Here is a 22,405-nt window from a genome sequence, read left to right as displayed (position 1 = left end):
CTATCAAATCAACATGGATGGGCACAAACTCTATTGACAGAAACATGAATTTTACTTCCCGATCACCGTAAAACACACATTATCCAAGCTTACGGAAACCAAATAAATCTCATCAAATCTGTCTTTGCTAGTCTCCACAGAAATGGAATAAATAAGAGATACAATAAGTTTGTGATGTTAAATGTGACACACCAGGAAGAAGAAAAATACATAATTGGTAGGGAGAAACGTGTCTCTTGCCCCTTTCAATTGACTTTGCTTACAGGCATATTTCTTTTGTAAAAGGATGTTAGATGGATTAACAAAGCAGCTGATTTGAACTTCTCTTCTTTAATTTGCAGATCGGATCATTCGAGCACAACCTGACCACAGACCTGCTCAACCACCTGGTGTTCCTGCAGAAGGTCTTCATGAAGGAGGTCAACGAGGTCATTCAGAAGGTCTCAGGTACTGTCTGAACAACACACTTCACTTTTATAATTCTCTGCTGCAAGCATTAACAGACAAAAAGTGAAACCTGTACAAAACTGCATCCATTTATTTGCTGCTGTAATGGCCCAGTTTTCCTCTTAAAATCAATAAAGTTAATCTAATCCTAAACATCCGATTGTTCCCGACAATATTGTGTAGCCTAGAGCTGCTATTTAAGTCGATGGGAAATATTACTTTCCTCACCACCCAATGCCCAAGGCATTCAGTCGTGTTCCTTCCCACAAAGGTATTGATATTCATTTGTTTATCTCGCTAAGCTTCATCGATGTAATTGCCCAGGAGAGAAAACTAAGCCTTTTTACGAGGAAGTATAATGAAAACGGTGTGTGGTAGCCATTCAGGCCACATATACAGGTACTCAGACAACATCATCCCCCTTTATCACACATTATGGAGCTCTTCACAACCTGGGAGGGTGACCCTAATGTGTTCTGGGGGGGTTTCACTTTCCTGTAGTGTGTTATATAGGTTTTGTGCAAAGGCTAAAATCCCTGTGTTCCATACATAGTGACATTACACCTTTCTATTGGCTATTGCTATTGTAATCGTAATAGGCTAAGGGGCGGGACATCTCTAAGCAGTTAACCAATCACAACAGAGCCGACCAGCTAACCAATCAGAGCAGACTGGGCTCTGGTTTCAGACAGAGGGTGAAAAGAGGTGCTGCAGCACAGGCAGGATGAGAAATAACGACCTTTTTGAACATTAAAGCATCTGAATATTTCACTGCAGAGGCTAAACATACACATGTAAACCTGAAACTGAGCATAGTATGTCATAGTATAGTACTTATCCCCATTTCGTTTTAAATGTAACAATATCTAATAACATATTTTGTAAGCAACACTAAGGGAATACAGCTATCTTTTTTTTCCACCCCATTACATGTAATCAGTTACTCCCCAGGCCTGTTCACAGCAGTGTGTGGACCTGTGAGGCTGACTTGTTTTCTCTCTATGCGTACAGGAGGAGAACAGCCCATCCCGCTGTGGAACGAGCCCGACACCTCCGCAGACGCAGACAAGCCAAAAATCCTGCTTTATTCTCTCAGCCTCATGTTCAAGGTATCTCTTGTTCGCTGTCTTTCAACTTGAAAGTCCAAAGACACCTGAAACCTTCAGCACAGAGCAAGCTTGTACTTCTGAGAACAGTTAGCATTAGTTAAAGTTTTAAAAGCAAACATCGTAGATAATTCACATTCACATTTTGGATCCAAACCTTTAAGTTCCTACATTTACAAAAAAAGGGTTTCTCTCTAGAGATTGTAGTATTATTGAAACTTTTAAGTTAAGTTTTGATGTGTTTTCTGAATGCTGTGTTCTCGCTCCCAGGGGATCCAGATGACAGCCACCACTCCTTCCATGCGTGCTGTGCGCTTTGAGACCGGCCTCATCGAGCTAGAGCTGTCCAACAGGATCCAGTGCAAGGCTCAGCCCGGGGGCAGCAGCAGCTACCTGAAGCTGTTCGGGAAGTGCCAAGTGGATCTCCACCTGGCTCTGGGACAGATAGTCAAGCACCAGGTACAGATCAGCCTCTTGTTAGTGAAGTAAAATGTGTATGTTGATTGTATACGGAGTTCCCATCTTACATTAGCGTTTACAGAACAGTTCAAACACTAGGTACGATTTGGAGAAAAAAACCTATTTGGATTATTTTTGAGAGATTTTAAAATCATTATTCACATTATCACTGAACTATATTAAAATGATCATGGTATACGTTTTTTTAGAGGAACTCAACCAAACAAATCTGTTTTGGCAATTCTTTAAAATACAAAATCCCAACATGGTGTTAATATGTGGAGATGATCCTCTTGGGCTTGATTATACTGTCGTAGTTCTCAGCGTGACGCACTTCCTCTCTTCACTTCACAGGTATATGAGGAAGCTGGCTCGGACTTCCACCAGGTGGCGTACTTCCGAACGCGAATCGGTCTGCGGAACGCTCTGCAGGAGGAGATCAGCGGCTCCTCGGACAAGGAGGCCGTCCTCATCACGCTCAACAGGCCCATCGTTTTCGCCCAACCAGTGGCGTTTGACAGAGGTTCGTTTCACTTTTTCTCTATATCACCCTCTGTCTGAAACCAGAGCCCAGTCCGCTCTGATTGGTTAGCTGGCCCGTCTCCCTCTGGAGGGAACTTTGGGATTTTGGCCTTTGCAGACCATTTACATGCACAAAAACCTATAGAACACACTACAGGAAATGTTAATTTAAAAAAAACATAATAGGGCCTCTTTAAGCATAGTAAGACACAATAACAAACAAACTACGAATCAAGTGACAAATTGAAAGAAAACATTTTATTTAGTAGAATCCTTTCCATTAAGTTGTCAGACACTTAGTATTACCACGTGTCTAGTATCTAGTGGATGTTCATTGAAGGTGCGTAAATACCCTATAGCAGTCATTCTCAAATGGGGGTACGTTGGGGTACTGCAGGGGGTACGTGAGATTTCTTTTTAAAAAATGAAAAAAAGTTAATTAAAAAAATACCATGTATGATTACAAAAATAATCTTAGTACAGTGTTAAATAGAAAACACAATTTTATATAATATATTCCTAGAACCACCAAGGGGGTCCTCATATAAACATGTACAATGTGTGTATTGTATTTTATAGTTTTGCATAATATATCATTTTGTTCATTGGTTTGTTAAACAGATATTACTTCAGTTGAAAAACTTCTTGGAAAAATCAGTTTTAAAAAAAATGTCGTTATGTAATTTTTTTTCATGCATAAAATGAAAATATCCTTAGTTTGTTGTAATGCATGCATGAAGGAGTTAATACATCACACACTGAGGGAACATCACTATATTGGACATATTTATATAGGCTTTTTAGATCAAAAGTTTTCGGGATCGGTCAGGGGGTAAAATGTTTCAAAGGGGGTACATTACTGAAAAAAGTTTGAGAAGCACTGCCTATAGGATTACATTGTAGCTTGTTTAGCGGCAACTCAATACTTGACCAATTAAAAAAAATAAGCTAATTATTTATTTACAATCAAAAACATGGCTGAAAAAAAAGAAATACCCTTTTGCTATCAAATGTTATCCTGTGTACCTTAGCAAAATGTTTTCTAGTTTGTTATTTTTGAATGTGTCCAAGGAACTCCATTTGTTTACCAATTATGACACTGCCCACAGTTTCCATGAAGTATTCTACCGACTCCACACTGATCCGCTGAGTGATGGAATTTAATTTTCACAGACGACAAATAACAACCTGCGGCGTCTCTAAATCTAATGAGACTTGTTTACACGACTTTCTGGATGTAATTTCTAAGTTCTTTTCCACCCACCTGTGTGCCCTCCTGCAGCTGTGCTCTTCTGGCTGAATTACAAGGCGGCGTACGACAACTGGAACGAGCAGCGTCTGGCCCTCAACAAGGACATCCACATGGCCACTAAAGAGGTGGTGGACAAGCTGCCGGGCATCCAGCAGACCTCCGCCCAGGCCTTCAGCACCCTCTTCCTGCAGCTGACCGTCAACGACCTGGGCATCTGCCTCCCCATCACCAACACCTCCCAGGTAATCTGCAAAACCGCCTTAGGATCTGTAACATTTTGACATTTGCACTATATAAGTACATTTCCATGTCCATATAGGTAAGTTGCTGATTGTATAAACTATAGAGCGGTGCTGGAATGAGTCCTCAACCTGAGTTAGCATTTCAGCACTTCCAGGTTCCCTCCATTAGAAGTCAGTTTTTGTTCTTGGTTCCTGAAATAAGTTCTGTGGTTTAGACAAGCGTACTATATACAAAAAGATAATTCTACGACATCAAATATATCGGTTAATACCCAGTGGTAAATGTCCAACACTTAGCAGTTGCTAATGAAGGGCTAAATAAGACTTCTAAACCAAACATTAGCTGCTTTTAGCTTAGCGGTGGTAACATAAAGTCATGCAACCATGAGGTAGTTTGTTTATAGCATTGCCTTAACTATTTACAACTGGCAGTTGCATTTATGCTTCAATTATATAAAAGCATTTAATATATTTGAAGATTATCCATCTGAACAAAACATGTAAGTATACATATACATATGTGATTTTATTTCCTGAATATTATGAAATCCAATGGAAATATGTGATGGGGAAATCCCATTGCTTTTTGTTGAAGGAGCCCTTGTGATGCTAACCTCAGGGCAGAGTCCTGCATCGGGTCGGGTACCCGACGGGTGACCCGCAAAAAAAGTGATTCGCGGGTGGTATTTTTTCAAACGCTTTTTTCCGGGTTCAGTTCTGGGTAAAACAAAGATGATGCGGGTCGGGTCGCGACTATTGCATAATAAATATATTAAAATAATAATAATTTAGTTTAATGTTTAAATCCTCAGACCTCTCCCCCGCGGGACCGCGCATAATCATAACCTCTGCAGCGCATCAATCTGCTGCTGTGCGCGCCACATTCGAAATGGCTGAGCTGAAGCTCTCTAGCGGAGAATACAGCATTTTCAATAACACTTCCTCAAGAGCGAAATCCAACGTCTGGGAGGCTTTTGGTGTCATCCTAGATGGAGGAAATAACCAACATCCCACGCTTTCTGAGACAAATATGCAACTGCGTGTGTTAATAATTGCACGTTTTCACTGCTCATATATATGCGGGTTCGGGTCGGTTTGCGGATCTTGTGCCGACAAGTTTAGCGGGGTGGGAGCAGGTCTTGAAAATCAGACCCGTGCAGGACTCTGCCTCAGGGTCAAAAGAACCTCATCACTGCACCACTCTATAGCAGTGTTGCAATCACTTGGCTTCAAGGTTATTCTGTTCAAAGTTCACATTTACATATGTCATTTCATGTTTAATGCAAACAGTGTAATCAGAAAGCTAACAACTTTTTGAGCATTTTTGATTGGCATTAAAATACCATGGTTACATTTTTAGCACCGTTTCACCGTAATATTGAAAGCCATGGTTTGCAATGTGGTGCAGGGATGACACATTTTTGTAGGCCGAACAAAAAGTTGGCATCTCAATGACAAAAGCCGAAGGGATTTTTCCAATGGATTTGTAATATTGCAGCAAACACATATTTATAATACTTATACGTTTTGTTCAGCAGGATAATCTCCACATATTAACACTACTTTTATAATAGTTGAGGTGTACATCGGCTTAAGGTCACCACCGCTAAGCTAAAAGCAGCTAATGTTCGGCCTGATGATGTTTAGAAGTCTCATTTAGCAATTGTTAGCAACCAACATGTTTATGACACGAAGAAGCTTCAGACATCCACTAGTGGGGTGTTTACTGACGTATTTGATGTAGGGCTGTCAAACGATTAACATTTTAATCAGATTAATCACAGCTTAAAAATGTATTAATCATGATTAATCACCATTCGAACTATGTCCAAAATATGCCATTTATTTATGTATATTGTTGTGGGAATGGAAAGATAAATGAAAGAAGGCAGATATATCCATTTAACATACAGTATCTATGTTTATTATAACATTGTTCTGCGTGTCAAAATGAAAGACAACCCACACACCTATCAATCATCAAACCGTGGGGTCTTAATTCATTACGTGTTGATTTCTATCAACGGGGGAGTACTTCAGGAAAGTCGACGGAGGGGGGGCGGCTAGTGGAGTACTTCGTGACCACAGAGTGTGAACGTTGTGATCAGCTGTTTTAGCGCAGTTCTCCAGTGAAGGGGGGGAGTCTCCCTCCGCCGCCGGTTGGCGTAGTTTGGGCACAATTCCGTTGTCCAGACCGACGTTAACAGCAGCTCTGTCTGTGCACACGGAGACCGACTCTGTCGTCCGGTGATCTAACCGCCTTCTGGAAAAGCTTCACAAGTACGTCGGTACGCAAATGCGCTTTGTGACCCCTGTACTACAGCAAAAGTATTCTCCGTCGGGACTTCCTGCAACAACACCACGCCGTTATCTTGATTCTGATTGGCCAGAAGACATTATCAAAGATGTTCTATTGAGAAGACGATCACTACGTGTATTTCCAGACAAGTGGCTACTGAAATCAATCTGACTAGCTGCTGTCTGTGCAATTCTCGGCGCGAGTTGGCAGACTTTATTTTGCTTACTTTAACATCATTTTTCATGGTGGGGCTAAGCCATTTCTTGGTATGGGTGTAGCCTACCCCAGCCATACCCTGGCGCTGCCACTGGTGGCACGTATGGGGCGGGCCATTCTGCACATGCGTTAAATGCGTTAAATATTTTAACGCAATTAATTCAAAAAATTAATTACCGCCGTAAACGCGATAATTTTGACAGCATTAATTTGATGTCGTACAACAAGCAAGAAGTGTCTTTAAATGTGATAACCACAGATATTCTTTTGGGAATCTAACCAACATCTCGTTTTTTCTACGTACAAAAAGTCTTAATTGAAGCGTAAATGCAATTGCTAGAAGTGAAAAACCAACATTAGGCTAAAAACAAACTATCACAATGGAATGACTTCACTTCCCCACCGCTAAGCTAAAGGCGGCTAATGTTGAAATGATGACATTTAGTCAACTGTTAGCAAGGGTCGTTTTAAGGGTTAGCTTCAGACATTTACAAATGGGGTATTCTATTTACCCACGTATTTCATGTCATAGGTCATAAAATGCAAATCTCATCAGCTTGTTTTAACCACAGATTTTATTTCAGGCATCTTACCAAAACAACTGTTGACTTGAAGTGGCAAATGTTAACTAATTCCCTGGTTTTATGACTCATTCCTGCACCTCAATCAAGGTGCAATTTAGCATATGAAATGCACATAACAACTACCAAAGTTTAACCAGTGTGAACCAGTTTATTGGTAAGCAAATTACTAAACTAAAAGCACACAAAATAATGATGTTTTATTTTAAATTGTTGAATTAAGTCATCCCCCCTTTGTATTCAGTGATAATCATATTTATTTTCAATCAGCACTTAGCAACATTAAGTGTACCAGTGGTCATGGATTCTTATTTTTTTTCTTAAGACACAATAAAAGAACAATTCTTCTCTAAAAAGTTTCAATATCAGTGTTTCCCCTACCTTAGCTATAAGTGGGCAGAATGTCCATTAATCTGCCCCCAACACACGCACACCTTCATTACTCAGTCACTTCTCAAATCTACTCTTAATGCAACGCAACAAAACACCTATATGGTACACAATTATAGCCTGTATTTTAATTGCTAGACACATTTGAATTTGAATGTACCATTACATAGATTATTAATAATAAGTTAAAATATTGATAATTTGTTTTTCTTTTTTGGATTTCATCAAACTGAGTTTCTGTAGTCTTCAACCATCGCAAAAGGTGTTTTTTAATTATTTATATATATTTATTTTTTTCAAATGTTACACACACTTCCTAGGGGAAACACTGAATATTAATGAATGGTTTGTATCGGTTGTCTTGTTTTTCTACATACTCTGCTATACTACAGTATTTCCATAGAGACAAGATACACCAGCTGTTATGTCACACTTATTTCCATAGAGAGGACAAGTAGCAGCTACGGAGGGCATCCACTCTGAAGCTGGGGCCAGCTCATCAGTAGGCGGCCATAAAAATGCACGAAAAGTAACCTACGATTTATTACATCTCCTGTGATGGCTTGTTGTGGGACAATGATTTACTGTACACTGCATCACGAGTGCTCTCTGTTTCAAAAATGGCAACTAATGAAGCTGAAGTTGGTGTGTGGGCTGTGTAATTACTTCATACTGAAAGAAGTTATGCTAGTTGGTGTCCTCACTATTTCCTATGTGTTGCTAAAATGGAATGAGCATTTTTTGATCTAATCTTTCAGAGACTGCCATGAAATTGCATACATAATGTCAAATCTAATGCAAAAATGGCAGACTCTGTCTATTCTTCTGAAAGAAAATGTTTAGAAAAGACCTGGATCTTTCCAAAACTGTGGTCTGATTTTCACTCAGTAATAATAACAGATAGGGCTGCAAAACGTATCAAAATGACATTGAAATTGCAATATGGTCAAAGGCAATATTCAAATTGCAAGGATCGCAATATTTATTACTATTATTTGGGCACGAACACTGAGAACGTTGGAGCAAAAGACCTATTGGGAGTCTTTATTTTTGGTGAGACCCACAAATAAGCCTCCTGTAGACATATCGTAAACACAACCATTCTGCACTTTTCACATGCCTTATTTGAATGAACAGTCCAATTTGGATAGTACCATTCAAAACTATAGCATACTTACTCAAATGTAGCATATTTGAGTCTATGATAGGAGTCTAGACCACCTCATTTTAAAAGGAAGTCATCTCTATATGGCAAACATAATTCGATTAAAACGAAAACTATTATCTACTGTACACATGATGTAGAGTAACACGACACAATAATTCATTTCCAGTGCATCACACTCCGTGCCCGTTAACATGAGTCAAACATATTCCTTGTTTTGTCGCGCAGCTATTAGTTAGGAGCCTTACCAGCCTCCAGTCATGATTATCCAATCCAATCCAATCGACTTTATTTATATAGCACAGTTTAAAAACAGAGGGTTTGCCAAAGTGCTTCACAATGAACATAACATTATAATAAAATATAATATTACACAAATAGATAAAAAGCACACATAAGAATAAATACAAGGCACATAAAGGCTATGGACAGACAGTAAAAGCATACAAATAGGTATGACATAGCTCAGACTGACTGGTAAGCGAGGGAAAAGAGGTGGGTCTTTAGGCGGGACTTAAAAGCTTCAAGAGTGGGCGACAATTTAACATGAGGGGGCAGGTCGTTCCAGAGCCTGGGGGCTACCGATGAGAACGCTCAGTCTCCCCTGGTCTTTTTCTTTGTTTTTGGGACTATCGGCAGCAGCTGATCAGCCGACCTCAAAGCCCTTGAGGGGGTGTACACCTGTAAGAGGTCGGAGATGTACTCTGGGGCCAGCCCATTAAGAGATTTAAAAACAAACAATACAATCTTAAAATGGACTCTAAAATGGACAGGAAGCCAGTGGAGCGAAGCCAGAACCGGTGTGATGTGGTCAAACTTGCGGGTTCCTGTAAGCAGCCGCGCCGCAGCGTTTTGTACCAGCTGCAGGCGGGCCAGCGAAGTCTTAATTAGGCCTATATATTATAACTGGGATGATAATCAGACCCCTATTTTAGGACCATGGAGTTCATCCAGAAATTCAGGGCACATGTTTCCCTCGATCCTGCAATCAAACATATTCTAACAAAGGGAAAAGCTTGGGAACACTTCACTCATTGGTGTCTTGACAGGAGCAGAATGTATTTAGTAAGAAGACTATTACGCTATCAGAAGAATTTTGAGTATTTATGGCAGTGATGCTGAACTGATATACTGTACAGTACAGCAGAGTGAAGTGTTACCAGCTTATTCTGCCTTTTTTTCCAAACAAATGGAGGTGTTTTTTTCCATGTACTCCCTCCCCTCTCTTGAGGCCTGGTTAACCCCCCCTCTGCCTGCTCCTCTGCCAGGCCAACCACAGCATAGACGTTGACACGGGCTCAGCCATGGTGCTGACCATCGAGAGCACGCTGATCACCGCCTGCTCCTCAGAGTCCCTGGTGAGCAAAGGCCACTTCAAGAACTTCTGCATCCGCTTCGCCGAGGGCTTCGAGACCTCCTGGGACGACTGGAAGCCTGAAATCAGAGGGGACATGGTCATGAATGCTTGTGAGGGATGCATTATATTTAATAACTGGATTTTAAGCTGCATACAACTTATTTGTATTCATTTGTATCACCCTTAACCCTTTGAACCTGGGCCATTTTAGCACATTTTAATCACTCGTCTTATACTGCAAGTTCTGGGCCTCTATAGAAAACCACATACTCTTGACTAAAATGGAGAACTCCATTTTCTAAATGATCAATTGTGTCATTTGGACAATGTTTTGAAACCAAAAAGCCTGCCTTTCAACCAACTGGTTATGGGCTTTTTAGGGTTGTGAAAAACATTGATTGATTGAGTGAAGTATGGAACCTTTAGTCTTTATTTAAATGTTGCCATAATGGCAGGCGGGTTTGAACTCAGAACAGTTCTTTATAATAGATCATTTTAATTTCGTTTTTATAATTGTTCTATATTTGCTCCGACGTTCATTCCTATATAAGTTGTTCAGTGGCTCATAAAGCCAAATTGACATTACTTTTAGGAATAAAAATACCCCTGGATCTTCCACATAACTGACACAGGAGTTGGAATAGCACCCTTTGTTCTCCTTGTCTGGTATGCTCGCAGCTCCTCTGAAATATTGACTGGCTGTGGTCTGTATGTCTGTGTCTGTTTACAGGTGTAGTCCCTGATGGTACTTATGAAGTTTGTTCCAGGACTACAGGGCAACCTTCTGCAGGCAAGTTCTAACTAAGCTCTGGTCCATAAAACATGCATCACACACAAGAGCTGCATAAAAGCTTGAGACGTCTGTCAGGAAATGTAATTATGCATTACAGTTCCTCTTCTATTGATTCCTTCCTAACCCTCCTGGCTTCCTCCTATACAAACAGAGAGCAGTAGTGCCGGCACCTGGACTCTGAACGTGCTTTGGAAGATGTGCGGTATCGACGTCCACATGGATCCCAACATCGGCAAGCGGCTCAACGCGCTGGGTAACACTTTGACGTCTCTGACGGGCGAGGAGGACGTCGACGACATCGCCGACCTGAACTCCGTCAACATGGCGGACCTTTCGGACGAGGATGAAGCCGACTCCATGTCACCCACCGTCCACATGGTCAGTCCATATTTGGTTCATCTACATCCTGGTTTGTTTTGGGGTTTTAATGTATGAAGGATATACTTTGTTTTTTCTCCACAGATTTAGCCAATTCCATTGTCATTTAAATACCACTTTTTCACAAGTTGTCACACACATTGTTTTGTTTAGGAACATTTGATCAGATCCGGCTCCAATCAGGACTTTTCGAATGATATGTGTAAAATCCATTTCTTTAGATTTGTAAAATAAACAACAACATGAATAGACTTTCAGAGCTAGAGCTGGTGGTTATCACAAGTTAATGGAATAGGTTATGGACATAAACCTATTCGCTTTCTTGCTGTGAGTTAGATGGGAAGATCAATAACACTCGTCTACCTGTCCTTTAGATAAGAGGCAGGTTAGACACCCTAATCGATTCTACCTGGCTTTAGAAGCTAAAGTCTGGTTCCAGTGGTCGTTTTTTCTTCCACTTCTGCATCCATTTGTCCCATTGTTTTCAGAGTCCAGGGAGCCAGTACAGCCCTCGGCTCACCTTAAGGAAGCGTCTGGTAAACCACATCCTGGGCCTCAGCCCCAGGCCTCACAGTGTGTCTGTCGCCGCTGACGACTCAAACTGTTCATCGCCTCGCCTCCGAGCAGGCAGTGCCAGGGCCCAAAGACCCGTCTCCTGGGCCTGTGTATGTACATGTAGCCCACCACCGTGTGAAACTTCTTCTCTGGGCTGACTAAATCACATCACAGCAATTATCACATCAAGGTTGTGGATTTCCAAAGGCTGAGCAATGCTTTTTCATGCTTAAGCTAACGGAAAATAGTGTTGGTAACATTTGCTTTCACTGCCCACCTTTATAAGATTCACTGGCGGGTGAAACGAAATGTCAGATTTCCTGTGGCAAAGGAGAATCATCTTTCCCTTCTTGTGGTACTGCTGGTGGAGGTGGTGGTGGTGGTGTCAGTGACATTCTTTGCTTTTGATACCTGGTGTGTTGATTGGACTACATGTCATACTTTGATCTAACAATCAAAATGTCTTCCCCTTTTACCGGACTGATTTGGGTTTCCTATTCACAGCATTTGCCGGGCGGAAATCTTTCAAGACTTTTTTTTTTGGGTTTAATCAGCAGGTTTCTTTCACTTAATTTGCAGTTTTCTCGGATAAATATGTTCTGGTGTGCTTCATTGCTGTGACCCAACAGGAGACCATTGACCCCAGAAGGCAGATGGCCATGGGGAACCAGGTGATTGACGCCCGCGGGAGAAAGTTCACCAAGAGGGTTGTGGACATCAGAGAGTTGAACGAACAGGCCAAGGTCATCGACGACCTCAAGTGAGATTCCTGTGTACACACTTGTTGGTTCTCACTGTGATAATAATAATTAAAATTGTTCCGTTGGTGCTAAAAATATTTCCTCTAATATATTTTCTTCTCCACAGGAAATTGGGGGCCAGCGAAGGCACCATCGACCAGGAGATCCAGCGCTACCAGCAGCTAGAGTTGGTGGCCGTCAACGACATCCGGAGAGACGTCCGAAAGAAACTGCGCCGCTCCAGCATGAGGGTGAATGCTCCACTATTTACCTTTCTTAGTCAAAAAAGGACATTTCATTTGGAAAAAATCACTTTTTGCAGTTATTTGGACTGATGTTGCAATTACCATATAGGAGGAATTGATAGTTCTTGAATAGTAAATCTCAACCCAATTAAAAAGATCATTGGGATCTGTACTGAAAAAATATGTTTTAATTCATTTGTATTTATATATGTATATATAGTACATCATTGTATGTGCACAATGATGTCTTCCTAGCACACCAGCATTCAACATTTGTATTCACATTTGGTTTTCCAGCAAATTCAATTGCACAAATTCAAGCTGCTAAATAAGAAGCTACATCACATCCAATCATATCTTTCTTACTTAATTCACAAGGTCATATTTAGTTCCTTTCCACAAAAGTAGGAATTTCCCCAACATTGTATAGAAGGCATCAGGCTTTTATAGCCTAGGTAGATTTCAGAGCAACTTCTTAATGGCTAAAGAAATGTATTTCTGATTTGGTGTTTGTTCCTCCCCAGGCGGCCTCTCTGAAGGATAAGTGGGGTCTTGGCTACAAACCAAGCTACAACCGCTCCAAAAGCATCTCGGCGGCAGCGGGTCGCCCCCCTCTGAAAAGGATGGAAAGACAGAGGTAACAACGGCAGCAGTAGCCACTTTCCCTGCTGTCACATCATTATGGAAGTGACACGATCAATGGCGCTTTATCCAGCATTTACTGTAAACAAACAAGCCCTGGCAACCTTTGGTGCTGATGGAGCAACAGGTTTTGAAACACCTTCCCCATTAACCTTCTCACAAAGAGGATGCAATGACTCACAAATTACAATGTAGTGTAGAGGAAAGTAAGTGTTTTTCCCATTTGTTTATAGTAATTATGCAGATGCCTGTAATAATGTGGTAATTGTGTTAAAACAGTCGACACACTGTAAGACCTAAAGCAAACCGGAAAACATTAACTCTGAGCTGGAAATAAATGAGCTAGTATCATTTAATTCTGCCACTTGAGTTTAATAAAGAGTAAAACAATGAAAAATGTCATCATGAAAAACAAAAACAGCTTAAAGGTGGCAAAACTTCAGGGTATCTAAATGTATTTACTTTGGTCCATGTACTGTATGTACGTAATTGAAAGTGTAATATATAACATTGCTTCAATCTCTGTAAGATATAAGTCAACCTCCTACATTAAGCAGTTTTAATTTGAAATAATATTGTAAAGTCTGAGGGCAGCCAGGCTACAGTAAAAGTTATGGCCTATCCAACCAGCTAGCTAGTTGGCTAGTTGGCATTACTAACATCACGTATTTACCCTAATATTAATAAAATATCGGTTTTGCGTAGCCTCTCCAGCTACAGTAGCTAGCATTCCTAACGTCACATATTATTGATTAAATCTCTATTTGTGCAGTGTCCAGCTAGCTAGCTAATTAGCATTACCAACGTGATGTATTTAGCCTATTATTTAAAGAAAATATAAGTTTTAAAGCTCATTGGTTTTGATATTTGTGTCATTAATTATTTGAATTAGTTGAAACCCAGTACTTACATTTGAAAGGATGTGCAAAAAAATGTAGCCTTTCAAAAATGCAAACACTGGATTGGGATAGAGCTATAAACTCTTAAACAGTGTATAGAGAAAAAATACAATCTTCTGATGTTCTCGATGCTTCTAGATGTATTCATGTTTTTTTAAATCACGTCACTGTGTCCATAGTTCCAGAATAGGAGATCTGGATGATCTACCAGATTTGCGCGTGGATGCCTCCTCTCCTGGACCCCGGGTCACCTTCAACATCCAGGACACGGTAAACACATTTCTAAAAATTCTCCTATGAATCCCCAATTTTTGAAATAACCGAGTAAGCCTTAAGACATTCACATATGTTAGCTAGCAGAAGTATGATCTTGACACATTTGTTCTTACCACAATAATACTGTGATAAAAGTAGATATTTGATCTCAAAGAGTTCATAAATCATCATCTCATTCTTCATTGTGTCACTGTAAATGTTCTTCATACCATATATTTACATTATGCGGGACTCGTATGTCATCTGGTTGAGAATTCTTGCAGTTTTACTCCAAATTTGGCTCAAAAGCGGAACCGAGTTTTTTTTTTTTCATTTTGGATGTACATTTTTGTTTAATTGAAGATAAATAATCAGGCCTTCGAAGCTGCAAACTCACCCATCAGTCCTGGAGAGATATTCAAGGTATATGCTTGACAATTTGAAATTGAACTAATCAAAAATAACCAACGCCAACAAATACTTCTGTTTCCTCTTCTCTTCTAAAATGCAAAATCAAAACATACATAACCACATTTTCAACCTCTAATGTATGGAGGGATTTTTCTAACAGCTCTGCATGGTGAAGCTCTGAATCAGCTGCTGTTTGTCACAACTGCATGTATCTTGGGCATTCAATTAAAAAACAACTACTAAAAAACCAAGATAATACGCATTAAAACAAGCTATAATAGAATTAGGCAGGTATATAACAATGAGCTATTTAATTTGTTCACATAATCCTCATATTGGCCCCTAAAACGCACACTTTCTATAGTGTAAAAATGACTAGTAGGAGACGCATGTTTAAATGTATATGATAAATAAATTCAACAAGGATTTGGAGAAATTACAATGTGTTAACGTACAAAAGATTCCATCAATACGCTCACTTTAAAGCCACCAGACTCCATTGACAGAAACGTACATTTTACATTGACATAAAACACGCTGCATTCAAACTCAAAAGAAACACAAAAACTGTCTTTGTTTGTCTTCCCGAAAAATTCTAAATAAAAACTGAATATATAAAAATAATTAACTATCATAACTGAATTTGACTGTTTTCTTACCCTGATCTTTGGCAATTTCGTGATGTTGAACTTGACAAAAAAACAAACAAAGTCATATCGTCTACTAGCAAGGAAAACTTCCGATCATTTATTTTATGAAACTGCTCAGTTAGGTCATTCAGTTCCCTGCCCTGATTACATTACATTGCATTTAGCTGACGCTTTTATCCAAAGCGACTTACAATAAGTGCGTTCGACCAACAAAATACAACCTTGAAGAAAACAGAATCATATAAGTACATCAGGTTTCATAGAGCTAAAACATTTCACGTGCTACTCAACTGGCTTTAGATAAGCCAGTCCTTACATTTCTGTAAAATTCTTGCTGAAATGATCAAATTGTTTTCATTACTCAACTCCTCCAATATTCACTCTCTAATAATGACCCGGTCTCACTCTGCTTGAGGCCACATGACCGAGTTCACCTCAGGTGTTCGTGTTTTCATGGTCATTTGGCCTTAAACACCCACATACTCTCCGTCAGTGAAAAGAAACCACCAAAAAGACAAATACTGTTGATGCTCGGAAACATTTGAACATTTGAACATTTGAACATTTGATTAGTTTCAGAGGCATTCAGCAAACATTTCTAGACTTTTAACCGACTTTCAGTCAATACCCCTCTTCTGTTGGTTGTCGATTGGGTTTTTTCCAGCGGTCATTAAGGATATAAGACCTGTAAAACTTTCTTGGGCATCTTTCCACTGTCCCTCTCTTGAGACAGATGTGTACCTATTCTTCCTGTTTGTCTTTAATTCAGTGCATGAGCTCTCATCTTATCTGGGAACTGTTGCAGGCGGGTAGTGTTCTCTCATTGGACATGTCATACAACTAGGAACCACTTATGGTGTTTTTTGTCTTTGTATTTAAATGTTGTATCTTGCAATATTATTTTGGAAACTAGGTGGCATTGATTAAATGCAGGGGGAATTTTTCCGTGTCCCTATGTCCTCTTTGCTGGTTGTCGTCAACACACAGATAGTTGGTTGTAGTGATTGTGCGTAAACACAATACAGAAGATACCAGTCACTATATCCAGTTGAGTTTGAGGTTTATTGAAGATGTTCTAGATGAGTTTTACCAGATGCTACGGACCTACAGAACTACTCTCACTTGCCTAATTGGACTAACAGGTCATGTGTAACTTCAATAAACCTCAAAATAAACTCGGTTTGGCGACGGAAATCTTCACTTCATCAAATGAACTGTCCAACCCTAACCATACAAACCAGAAAAGAGGACTTTTGGAAACAGAAACATTTGACATTATAATCCAATTTTAGTATTTAAAGATAAACTACTTCATTTAAAAAACAAACCCTAGTGGTCCAATAACCAGAACACTACCTCCTTCAAAGTGTTAACCACGTGGTTCCCTTCCTACTTAAGACATGTTTTTAAGTAGAAAGAACTTCCTGTGTGAGCTTGACTCTGTCCTCTTCTGAAGTTTCCTGAGGAGACAGAGGTGGACCTGTTGTCGGTCACCGTCGACGAGCCATCCCACCCTCATCATCACCTCCATCCTCTCCATTCTCCATCCGTTATGGAGGGCAATCACTCAGTTTTCAGTGCCCCTGGCACCCCCGCTGTCTTCTCACCCGTACTTCCATTCCAGCATGACGACATGAGGCGCGACGACCTGTCCTCATCCTCCTCCGAAGACTCCGAGAAGGAGGACGAGTTTGAGCGGGAAAAACCACCGAGCTTCCGCAGGCCTTTGTGAGTTGTTGTGATGAGTGTTAGATGAAATGAGGCACCATTAGGTTACTTTATAGTGTTGCAGGAATGAGTCCTTAAACCCGGAAGTTTGCATTTTAGCACTTCCGGTTCCCTTATTTTTGTGTTTAAGTGTTTTTGTCTTGATATAAGGCAATAAGGTCTGTGGTTAACACAACTTTTGTTTTACAACATAACAAATGTATGTTAATATCCCACTCTTTAATTTTCCAAGCTTCTATGTGTCATTAAAATGGTAGTTGCCAACATTCGAACATTAGCCACCTTTAAGCCTAACGTTAGTTTGATACTTCCGGCAATTGCATTGATGCTACAAAATTCATAAAAGTGTTCATCTGTGGCGATTATCCTGCCGCAGACCTTACTTTCAGCCATATTCCACCACTCTTTTGCATGAAAGCTCTTCTTTTCTGGTTTCTTTTGTGTTACGAAACAAGCTTCTCTTCCAAACATTGCCCTTCTTCTCTCTCCTCAGCCAAGCTTCTCACAGGAAGCCCTCGGGTTTCTCTGCTGTGAGTCAGCTGTTCAGCGAGCGCTGGCCGAGCACCGCCGCCAACCGCAGCTTCAGCGGCCCGACAACCGAGAGAAACATTGACTTTGAGCTGGATATCCGCGTGGAGATCGAAAGTGGGAAGTGTGTCCTTCACCCCACCACTCAGCAGCCAGAGCACGAGGACATTGCCCTCAGGAGGTACGATTTAATGCACATTTTTATAAACAACTGTTATAGTGGTTTATACTGAAGCATATACAGTATATATACTGTATAAATCATTCATCACCCAAATCTGGGTAACACCTTTTAAACCAATGATCAAATTACTCTGAACAAAACCACATTTTTTAGATAAAAAATAGGCAAAAATAGTGAATTATTTGGACTATACTTAACATTAGAGGAACATGTCATTATGAATGATCACAGACTTGTATACGTCAACGTTTAGTTAGGATTCTGTTTTGAAACTCATTCAAATGAGAGCACATAATAACACCAGATGCTATTAGTATAAATAAAACACCCCACATTTTATGCAAGTAATGATCATTGAGTTTTCTTGGAAACCTTAAGAACTTAGTATGAAACCATCTTTTTGTGGCAATTACATGAAATTACCCCTTATTCCAACATAAAAACATTGTCAGGGTCAAATAGGACCCGAGGAAAACAGGAAGTCTGACTAACTTTTCCTACTTTTTTCGACGTGTGCTATCGACATTATGAAATCCAAGGAAGATGAAGCGTATCCATTGTAGAGATAAATAAGACAACTCAATAGAACTTTTCTGTAGGAGCTGTGATCACAGCCTCAGGAGTCTGGACCAGGAGTCTCCCCCTAAGAAGAAGAAGCTGCAGCCCACCTACACCTCCACCACCCACCTGCTAGCCGGGAAAAAGTGTCCCTCCACCCTGCAGACCAAATCCAACGACATGGAGACCACAGTCTTCTACATTCCAGGAGTAGACGTTAAGGTCAGCTTCTCTCTCCACCTCAAAGTCTTCCACAAGTTGCTATTTGAATTCCAAAGATGTTGTTATTTTAGCAATACAAATGGATTTAGTTCAATGTCTAAAATAAATTAAAAAAATGTATAGAAAGTATGTTGTAGGGATCATGTTTTTATTTGTTTAATATCATTTTTATAAACTTTTTTCAAAGTAAAAAAAAAATAATTCTAGCAGTTTGACATTGTAGTATCGTGTCACAGTCAGATATTTGGAAACGTTTAAAACATGTTGTCCATACGTGTAGTTGGTCCATTAGACTCCTTTGTTTATTTCCATAACATTGTGACATCACTATGTTACATTTGCGCTTCTATTGGCTAGCGCTCGGACAAATTGTACACGATATGCTAAGAGAGGGATATTTATGACACATCTCTAAGCAGTTGACGAATCACAACAGAGCCGGCCAGCTAACCAATCAGAGCAGACTGGGCTCTGGTTTCAGACAGACGGTGAAAGAGGTGCTGCAGCACAGGCAGGATGAGAAAAATAAAGAGCTTTTTGAACATTAAAGCATGCAAATGTCAGAGTAAAAGCACAAACTACACATATGAACCTGAAAGGAGCATAATATGTCCTCTTTAAATTATGAATTTTGGCTTTATCCTTCCCCTCAGTTGCACTACAACTCCAAGATGCTGAAGACAGAGTCGCCCAACGCCTCCCGGGGATCCTCCCTCCCCCGCACTCTCTCCAAAGAGTCGAAGCTGTATGGTATGAAAGATATCAGCCCTCCCAACCCTCCCAATGCAGAACAAAGCAAGACTAACTCGCTCCTACCTCCCCCGCCCCCACCTATTCCATCAGGTACTGAGCATTCCCTCATTTTACACTGCATGCCCTAGAACCGTCTGTAATCACCGACACTAGAGTGCCTCAGCACTCTGCAGTGATGATTTGACATCCTAAAGAAGACCAATGAAATGCATGCATCCTAATGTAATCAGTGGTTGAATGTAGTGAAGAACATTTTCTCAAGTATTGTACTTAAGATAAAATAACACAAGATAGACCTTTTTATTAGGAAAATGAAGGTGCAATGAATGAATACAAATAAAACAATACAATTAAAACACTAAGTAGCTAAATAGAAGTACATAGCTGTACATAAATACAGATATGAGTGGATATATTTTTATTATTATTTATATACAGAGCAAGTCTTAAGTAAAACTTTGAGGTAATTGTGCTTACCTGAATATTTTAATTTGTAGTGACTTTGTACTTCTAATCTACAGTTTTGCAGCAAGCATTGTACTTTTTACTCCACTACATTTATTTTACAGCTTTATTTACTTTAAAGATTTAACATTTTCTAGAAGAGATATTTATAAAACGAAAAAATAAACATTGCCATTCAGTTATAGGTTGAAATACCCAGCAGTAAAACCCATCACTGGTAACTTTAGGTCACTTGAGTAACCCTGGTTCTCAGAGTACTTCTTGCTCCTACGTTTTTAAGTGTTCATGCAGGAGTTTATTTTTGTACACATTTAAACAAAATATGCAAAATCAAGAGAATTATCTAGCTTGATTCTGACAGAAGCATTAATCATACATGATTTTTTCAGTTTAAGCTAATTCCTACATTATTTAAGAAATCTTGACTTACTATACCCTCCCGTTGGGCTGTGAGGTTCAAAGGGTTCGGCCATGAAATCAGGGTGCACCCTAGATAACAACTACCTCATGCATATTGATGCCAACAGAATACATCAAAGACTATGAAAAAAAGTGTTTAAAAATACTTCCATTTGATCTAAACCTAAGTTAAATGAACCTTCTCAAGCAATCACAACATATAGTCCAAGGTGCAGATGATTTAGAATCCCATGTGTTTTTGCAGCCAAAGGTAAGAGCAGTGGGGGGGTGAAGACTGCCAAGCTGTATGCCTGGGTAGCCCTGCAGACTCTGCCGGAGGAGATGGTCATCAGCCCCTGTCTGCTGGACTTCCTGGAGAAAGCTCTGGAGACCATACCTATCACTCCTGTGGAGAGAGGCTACGCAGGTCAGTTGTTGCAGCCAGTCAAAACAATACTAAAACCTAAAAGCAATGCTGCTCTTGCGTATCTGGCTTTTATCGTTAACTCTTGCACATTTATGTGACCCCCCCCTCCAGCTGTGGCGACCCAGGAGGAGGACATGGGTCAGTTTGACCCGGTGGAGCAGCTGGAGGAATCCACCACCTCTCTGGTTTCCTCTTCCACATCCGCCTACTCCTCCTTCCCTGTGGATGTGGTGGTCTACGTCAGAGTCCAGGTACTGACAAGATTATGTTGACTTATTATCCCTTTTTAATAGTTATCTAACTTGATTTTCATCATATATTGTGGCTTCCTTTTTAAAAATCAGACAAAGTTGTAAAGACAAAATGTGATGTAAGGGGGAGTAATTTAAGCTTGTGTTCATTTATTCATATAATAATAACTGACCAGAGGCATGTTCTTGTTTGTACGTGTGTGTATATAAAAAAGTTAATAATTAAAAATTATAAATATATATCATAAAAACTAAATGAAATAATGTAACAAATACATTTATACTTTATGGTTTTGTGAAGCCTGGGAAGCAGTTGACCAAGGAAGATTAATAGATACCAGATTTTCTGCTTTATCGTCTTCCTTTATTTGGTTTTATTCTCTGCCTTGGGCCGCCCCCAGACCTTTAGGAGGGGTCCTCTCTTCTCATATTGGGCTGCTCTCAGACCCTGTGGGAGGGAGCCAGTCCGTTATGAGTCGGTTATTATGTTGTGCTTATTTAAATTGTATTTCTTGTCTTTCTGTATGTCGTTCGCGGGGAACTTGCCCTCAGCCATGACACCCCCACACCAGTCAGGTCAAATAAAGCCTCCCAAAGTAATATATATGAAAAGAGACAATGAATCTGAGTACTTGTTCCAATACTGATAACTTTAGGTTACTTACGTAACCACGGTTCTCAGAGTAGCATGAGTGAGATGACTCCTCAGAGGAATGCGAAGGTAGACGCCTCCCTTAGTGAGATATCGAAACAAACGCAAGGAAAAGGAACTCTAGTCTGCTTTAAAACCCCGGTCCTCAGGGTGGCATGTGTGAGTCATCCAAACAAATGCTACCAATAAAAACTGCTAACTTTCCACCTTGGTTGTCCTCCAGACCACATTTACCTTTCAAATTGTTCCAACAATTGCAGCTCATTAAAAGTGGAAGCTATTTAAAGATAGTTGAGTGTAAGCTATGGGAATAGTTGTAATGGTTTCTTTTTCTGATGTATTTAATATCTTCAAGTCCTGTTTTTTATTTCCAAAGCCATACATTTAGGCCACTTGCAGTCACACACTTGACATCATGTGTCACTTGTGTTTGCAGCCCTCTCAGATCCGCTTCAGCTGCCTGCCCATGTCCAGGGTGGAGTGTATGCTCAAACTGCCCTCTTTAGACCTGGTCTTCTCTTCTAACCGCGGGGAGCTGGAGACCCCGCCGGGAGCCCACCCCACTGACGCACCCCACCCCCCCTCCTCCACCCCACCAGGGCAGTATATCCCCAAACCACCGCCCAGCAAAGGT

General features: G+C 40.2%; 1 protein-coding gene across 15 annotated transcripts in view; it reads left to right on the top strand.

Annotated features, from left to right (window-relative positions):
* Nucleotides 1-22,405, top strand: part of kiaa1109 (KIAA1109 ortholog) — a 153,708-nt gene that overhangs the window by 87,796 nt on the left and 43,507 nt on the right. For 6 of the 15 annotated variants that reach the window (XM_034210023.1, XM_034210028.1, XM_034210026.1 and 3 more), the window contains 22 exons: nt 342-447; nt 1,459-1,556; nt 1,824-2,012; nt 2,367-2,535; nt 3,817-4,028; nt 7,960-8,043; nt 9,948-10,146; nt 10,767-10,826; nt 10,981-11,207; nt 11,696-11,872; nt 12,392-12,522; nt 12,630-12,753; nt 13,272-13,384; nt 14,468-14,558; nt 14,907-14,966; nt 17,061-17,332; nt 17,826-18,041; nt 18,644-18,824; nt 19,478-19,667; nt 20,707-20,868; nt 20,980-21,119; nt 22,208-22,403. In XM_034210023.1, coding sequence (XP_034065914.1) covers nt 342-447; nt 1,459-1,556; nt 1,824-2,012; nt 2,367-2,535; nt 3,817-4,028; nt 7,960-8,043; nt 9,948-10,146; nt 10,767-10,826; nt 10,981-11,207; nt 11,696-11,872; nt 12,392-12,522; nt 12,630-12,753; nt 13,272-13,384; nt 14,468-14,558; nt 14,907-14,966; nt 17,061-17,332; nt 17,826-18,041; nt 18,644-18,824; nt 19,478-19,667; nt 20,707-20,868; nt 20,980-21,119; nt 22,208-22,403 — 3,397 coding nt within the window. The remainder of the gene's footprint in view (nt 1-341; nt 448-1,458; nt 1,557-1,823; nt 2,013-2,366; nt 2,536-3,816; nt 4,029-7,959; nt 8,044-9,947; nt 10,147-10,766; nt 10,827-10,980; nt 11,208-11,695; nt 11,873-12,391; nt 12,523-12,629; nt 12,754-13,271; nt 13,385-14,467; nt 14,559-14,906; nt 14,967-17,060; nt 17,333-17,825; nt 18,042-18,643; nt 18,825-19,477; nt 19,668-20,706; nt 20,869-20,979; nt 21,120-22,207; nt 22,404-22,405) is intronic. The other 9 variants (XM_034210037.1, XM_034210036.1, XM_034210031.1 and 6 more) reach the window with 8 other exon arrangements.

This window comes from Gymnodraco acuticeps, unplaced genomic scaffold, assembly GCF_902827175.1.
Source record: "Gymnodraco acuticeps unplaced genomic scaffold, fGymAcu1.1, whole genome shotgun sequence".
Lineage (NCBI taxonomy): Eukaryota > Metazoa > Chordata > Actinopteri > Perciformes > Bathydraconidae > Gymnodraco > Gymnodraco acuticeps.
This window is presented reverse-complemented; position numbering and strand designations above follow the sequence as displayed.